At 36.9% G+C, this 6683-nt stretch overlaps 1 protein-coding gene across 2 annotated transcripts in view; it reads left to right on the top strand.

The window, feature by feature from the left end:
- Positions 1-751: 751 nt before the first annotated feature.
- The window catches only part of Gcg (glucagon), a 6172-nt gene continuing 240 nt past the window's right edge, over positions 752-6683 (top strand). The window contains exons 1-4 of one of the 2 annotated variants that reach the window (XM_008845755.2): positions 752-849; positions 2374-2535; positions 4156-4293; positions 5720-5863. In XM_008845755.2, the coding sequence (XP_008843977.1) occupies positions 758-849; positions 2374-2535; positions 4156-4293; positions 5720-5863 (536 nt within the window). In that variant the 5' untranslated portion in view covers positions 752-757. Of the gene's footprint in view, positions 850-2373; positions 2536-4155; positions 4294-5719; positions 5868-6683 lie in introns of those variants that run through there. The other variant, XM_008845756.2, reaches the window with a different exon arrangement.

Below are 6683 nucleotides of genomic sequence, written 5' to 3'. Positions count from 1 at the left end.
ACAAGCACTGATTTTCTTTATGGTACTAATCTCTAATTTCTTAGTTGATTGTTCAAATTGCCAGAAGCATTAGTTCTTGTTGCAAATTACTTGTCTTTAAAATGATTTTTTCCCTTTAATTTAGAACAGGTCAAAGCACCCTAAAATACCTCAAATCTGTTGGCCGCTTTATAATTACAAAGTCTAGACCAAGTTACACTATTTAAAATATAAATGAATAATACATCTGAACCGACAGCTGGTATGCCAAGTTGTAGCCCGAGGCTGCTTTAAGATGGTTGAAATGCAGTATAATGTAAATGCTTGGAAGTGAAGGACGATTAATTGAAAGGCAGACTGATAGTGAAGGGGGTGGTGTTATGGATAAGGTGCCACTCAGGCTAACCATATGCAGCATATCATCTACAGAGGGTATTTTAAATGTTTATTGTGGACCCTTTTTATTTCAAGTCTAGAAATGAGCCTTCTGAACATTAACAGAAGTGTCCTACATTAATGAAAAAGCCTAATAGTCAAACACATTCTTTGTGTTCCTTTTTGCTTATCAAAACTCCAGTGAGGAAGGTGTGTTCTACTGTTTGAAATTAAGTTGGAACTGGAACCATAAGCAGAATAAAATGGACAGAATTAGTTTTTTGCCTTTATAATATTTACTTAGTCAAAATCAAGCTCATTCAGCCTGACGTGTTTAAATATCGTTGCCTGTTCCCCCATTCTTCCCCTACAACCCCACTCTGGGTTCTAACAGGGAGAAAAAATGAAGAGCGTTTACTTTGTAGCTGGACTGTTTATAATGCTGGTACAAGGCAGCTGGCAACGTTCCCTTCAAGACACAGAGGAGAAACCCAGGTACTAATCCTTGGAACTCTTAACTGGCTTTGCACTGTGGTTAGAATAAAGTCTGTGAGAGCAGTGATTGGTGAATAGGGTGTATTGATTGGGAGGGAGGGTCTGCACAGTTTCTAATGTTTTACACATTGTGGTAATAAAGATAGATTTTGACAAAGTATAGATCAGGGTACATATTATTTCATCATCAAAGGAGTGGGAAGGGTTAAAAACATGTAAACAGGTAACTATAGTCCTTTGGCTTCTTTAGGTAAGACTGTCCATTCATTACTCATATACTACACAGCCAATGTTTTAATAATTCTAACTCGAGCTCCCTTTTATGCCCTTAAAAATAACATTATTATTTGCTAAGTGTTAAGTCATACATGTCTATGACATAAAATGTAAAAAATATGCAAAAAGTTTATGTACTTAAATTTCTACCACCCAAAGAAAACTATTCAAAATAAATAAAAATGATATAGCTTTCCTGGACTTTGTCTGTATATATTAAATATAAATATCTCTCAGCTTAGATGGCTGTGTATCATGCTTTTCTCCTGGCATTTTATTGTTAATGTTTTCTTTTATTATCACAGTACACATTAAATATATAATAGGTATATTTTTATCCCATAAATATACAACATTTATTAAAAGATTCCTCTTCCATTAGACATTTAAGTCTTCAAGTTTGCCCAGGAAAAGTACTACAAATGATGCCTTCCATGTCTGTTTTCCCCACAATTTTTACTATTCTCTGAGACTAGACTTCCAGTAATAGAATTCCTGTGTCAAAGAGTTTGATTGAGTTTAAGTGAAAGGGTTTGCACAGATATGCTGCTGATTTTCCTTCCCGAAAAGTTATATACATAATCTTTCCCATTAGAAGTATAGAAATATTTTATCCTCCCTAATGTTTAATCATTTTGAAAATTTGACAGGTAAAAATAGTATCTATAACTATTAGTGTCATTGATATTTTCCTATAAACTTACCATATCAATCAGTTATTGATTACGGATATAGAATTATCCACTAGGAAGTCTAAAATTAGCAAGAGGTCTTTTTTGTCCCTTTTTTCAGCCTTCAGCAACCATATAACTAGGAAAATGAGCTACATTTTATATTAGTATGTGCAAAACAAAGTTGAGGGCACAAATCTGCTGCCTAAACAAATGATTTGGGATGCTTAGTCTTTTAAAATATTCAAGTCACTACTCCCCTCTGTTGTATTAGCATAATCATGAATAGGTTAACTCATTGGAAATTTTTATTGAATCTTGTTCCAGAAAGCAATGAAGTCAGTTGAGAAACCTGTTGTTAAAATTCAGAACAAGTGTCTTCAAATTCACTAAAATTGTTCCCAGGAGAAGCTAAGTTCTCTCTAAACTACCTGCTGTAATACCAGCTTAACTGGTGAATGGTGTCTTATACTTTGTAGTGAGGGAGCATCTCAATAAGCCTATGCTTGGGATGTTTACTCTTGAGGTATTTGCCCTTGGAGTATTACTCATGCTGCCTAACCACTGTTCTTCCCAGATCATTCTCCGCTTCCCAGACAGACCCACTTGATGATCCTGATCAGATGAATGAAGATAAGCGTCATTCCCAGGGAACATTCACCAGTGACTACAGCAAGTACCTGGACTCCCGCCGTGCCCAAGATTTTGTGCAGTGGTTGATGAATACCAAGAGGAACAGGTAAGCATGTAAACCTGCTCCGAACACTGTACACTATGCATGAACTCTATCCAAAAAGTCTCCTGATTTTCTTCAGTTATCAAGCTCATCAATAGGCTTGTTCTTCTGTGATGTCTGTTGAGGTTGGGGATGGTATCTCATATATCACTGAATGTTTCAGACTTCACACTCTAAGTTCCTTACCTAAATTCTCATGTGACATAGAGTTTAAATTATTTTCCAAGTGATAGTGTTAGTAATATTACTTCTCATTCATTTTACCTTAAAATTGGAAACTGAGTTATGAGAACTTGCCAGCTTAGGAATTTAACTTCTAACTCAACTTTTCTCTAAGTTACTGCAACTTTAACATGTGTTTGTGAGGTTCAAACCCATGACTATGATCATATTAAAATAATCTCTTGGCCAAGTTAATCATGGTGAGGTATGGAGACAGATGCATTCTTTTTCTTGTAAGATAAAATCCAAGATATGCATTTGCAATTACAGCCTAGTTAGCTGCAAAGCATAGAGAAGGTGACAAATAGGAGCACAAAGCTATCGTAAGGCATACATTTTAATGCTGAATTCTCTTTGAGTGTTGGGGGCTTTGCTGCTTCTAGGCTACTAGAGAAAATTATCCACAAGGGTTTCACAGAGATGGTGGAATTTCACAATTTCTTTGGAGGGTGGCCCACATGGGGAAGGGAGTTAAGCATACAAAGTAGCTAAAGAAATCTAAAAATCAGGAAAAGGACATAGATGTGTCTCGATAGAAGGAGAGGGGAGGAAGGAGGCGTAAGAACAGGGGACAGAGGACTAAAACAGAAATACAGTTACAGTTGTTGGCCAAACAACCTGAGAGCAGAGAGTGGAGCAGCAGGAACAATAACCACAGTGGTCAGAGCAGACACGGGAGGTCAAGGGTGCCCCAGCCAAGAGCTATAGGTGAGATATATGAGAAATGTGAGCATTCACAAATCTATAAAACCGAAAACAATTGTCCTCATTCTTTAGAGTGAGAATGCCACAATGTGGTAAACTAACTTTAAGCAATCTTCAAACTCAGCTATATGAGGTATGTTTAAGATGAAGCCTTCCGTGACTAATGCATGGCATGGGGCTGAAGGCAGCTGATGCTCTCTCCCCAAATGATCTGCACACACTGTGCCTGCGATGGGCTCCTCTCTGCTTTCCTTTGAGTAGATGATGTAGTTCCTTTTAATTCATTATCATGTGGTTCTTCTGACAACATTTCAATGTGGTCCTTTGCTTTCCCTAAAGCTGTTAACTAACTTGGACCCCATGCTAATGGCACATACCTACCCTGCTTGTGAGCAGCATAGCACAGTGGTTAGCATATATGAATTGAGAATGAAGTAAAAAGCAAATGTAATTTTAATAACCATTGATACAGAAAAGCATGGAAGGTGAAATGACATGCTGGAAAGGGAAAAGATTTTAGTCCCCCTTCAATGTCATCAACCTTTTCCCAAAAATATCCAATCCCCTAGTCATCTCCCAAACCGCCAAGCCCCATCTCCACTGAGTACTGAGCCTGAGGTGCCCTCCCTCTGCTATAGGTAAGAAGCACATTGCCAAGGAGACAGAGCTTCAACTAAATTTTCACATTTCTTTCAGGAATAACATTGCCAAACGTCATGATGAATTTGAGAGGCATGCTGAAGGGACCTTCACCAGTGATGTAAGTTCTTATTTGGAGGGCCAAGCGGCCAAGGAATTCATTGCTTGGCTGGTGAAAGGCCGAGGAAGGCGAGAGTAAGTACAGACTTTCTTAACTGACATTTTTCCTCAATGCAGAAATTGAAGAATAATTATGTCTATATGAATTTGGATTACAGAAACAGTACAATCTGGAGAAGTAAGAAAATAACTCCTAATAAAGAGAAATAACATTTAAATTTTGGTGAAAAGCCTTAATAGAATCCAACAGGCTGTGTTTTCATCCTTCATTATAATTGTGTTATAATTAGGCATTGACTTGCCCAGACAGACCCCATTTAGCAATAAACGGTAAAAAATTCATACTAGAGACAGCCTATGAAAACTAAAGAAAAAGGATAGTGCTGAAAACTGCAAACCTTTCAATATTTAAATAACACTTGTCATAGTTTAAATCGTTATGTATTTTTCCAACTTATATTTAGGTTAACAAATATTAAAACATGTAAAGACAAAAAAGACTGAATATAAGATATTAATGAAATGACATCCGAGGTGCAGATGTGCAGGAACACCCATGCTCATCTTTTACGGAGCTGTCATATAGATGGCCGTAAAATATTCAAAGTTAAAAATGAGACGAAGTTCTCTAGTTGCTTGCTTAGATCTTAACCATAACACCCCTGAACAATCTCATTTTCTTGTGACCATTTTGATTTGCATTTGAAATAGAAGTGGGAGAAAATTTATGTTCGACTCTGATTTTTAAATCAGATTTAAAACATACATGCTGAGAAAGAGATCTAAGTGAAAAGGAGTGAAAAGTATTGTGGCTGATTTGTAAGGCACTAACAATCACACGTACAAAACCATTAGTGCAGCTTGAAGATATTTCTAGTGCTATAAGGGATACCCAAAATTCTGCAGAGGCAAACAGGTGAAAAAGAAAATTTGTCCTAGATTGTTTTAATCCCTTGCTAGTGCATGTTGCAAGGTTGCTTTCACCATCACTGGTTTTACAGGGTACTATGTATTTTTGTTGAATACAACAAAAATTAATTTCGGAGAAATTAATACTCCTAACAATAGTGTCTGTGTTACCAAGATACTAAAAAAATTATGTTGGAGGTTTTTTTGAGACAGGATCTCCCTGTAGCCCCAGTTGGTCTGGAGCTCGCTGTGTAAACCAGGCCAGCCTTGATCTCATACAGTTCCACCTGCCTCTGCCTCCCAAGGGCTGGTATAAAAGGCATGTGCCACCACACCTGGCTCAGATACTAAAAAATTTAAAAGCACAAGGAATATTGAAAAGGGCATGAAGTTATACATGCCTGGTTTCAGGACCCAGCTTCTTGACTTTCAACATTTCAACAGTCCCCACTTCATATGAGCTTTTATAAGGGGTTCCATCCAAGGCCCTCAGGACAGTTCTCTCTAACCTCCTGCGCTAGCAACACTGATCAACATTCCATAAACATGTTTTAAAATGACCAAACGTTAACTTCAACCCTCACTTTCTTAGCTTCCCAGAAGAAGTCACCATTGTTGAAGAACTAGGCCGCAGACACGCGGACGGTTCCTTCTCTGATGAGATGAACACGATTCTCGATAATCTTGCCACTAGGGACTTCATCAACTGGCTGATTCAAACCAAAATCACTGACAAGTAGGTGCTGTTGCGTTAATTATAAAAATTATTAAAAATTTCATAATTATTGACCATATAGTGATTCATTGTTCCTTGTGTAGAGAAGAAAGTCTTTACTTTCTTGTTATATAATAAATAAGAAGCACCTTTAAGTCATTTGGTACATAATTATATTCAGTTTTGATAACACTGAGGTTTCCATCCACTAACTTACTTATTCCCAAAACATTCACTGAGTATCTGTAATAGACAAAGCACCAGGGACACAGATATAACGAAACAGGGAGAATAAGTTATTGCATATTAATACCACATTGAAATTGCTGTAATTTTAACACAAAGGAGAAATGTCAGTGAATATGGAATTATTTACTTTATGAACCTAGAAACTTGCACCCACTTGTGAAAGAGATGTACTCTTGCTCTGGAGTGTGTTACTGAATATGTTAAAGCTGTAGTGAAATGCTTCTTCTAATCATGTACTTATTAAAAATTTTAAAAAAATAATGATTTTAAAAAAAAGCATAGTAGTGGTGGGGCTGGGAATGTAGTTTAGTAGTAGAGTGCTTGCCTAGCATATGTAGGGCCCTGGGTTCAGTCTCTAGCAGTAAAAATAAAAGAAAAAAGGAAGGAAGGAAGGAAGGAAGGAAGGAAGGAAGGAAGGAAGGAAGGAAGGAAGGAAGGAAGAGAGGGAGGGAGGTAGGGAGGGAGGGAGGAAGGTAGAAGTAAAAATATATCAAAATGTCACTTGTTGATAGATTTTAATTTTTATAATTAGTCATAGATCTTTGTGATTTGATAGACAGATTTTAAATAAATCATCATTAAATGAAAATTG

This window comes from Nannospalax galili, unplaced genomic scaffold (genome assembly GCF_000622305.1).
Source record: "Nannospalax galili isolate Female #2095 unplaced genomic scaffold, S.galili_v1.0 scaffold540, whole genome shotgun sequence".
NCBI lineage: Eukaryota > Metazoa > Chordata > Mammalia > Rodentia > Spalacidae > Nannospalax > Nannospalax galili.
The sequence above is the reverse complement of the archived record's forward strand: the minus strand, read 5'-3'. Positions and strand labels throughout refer to the sequence as shown.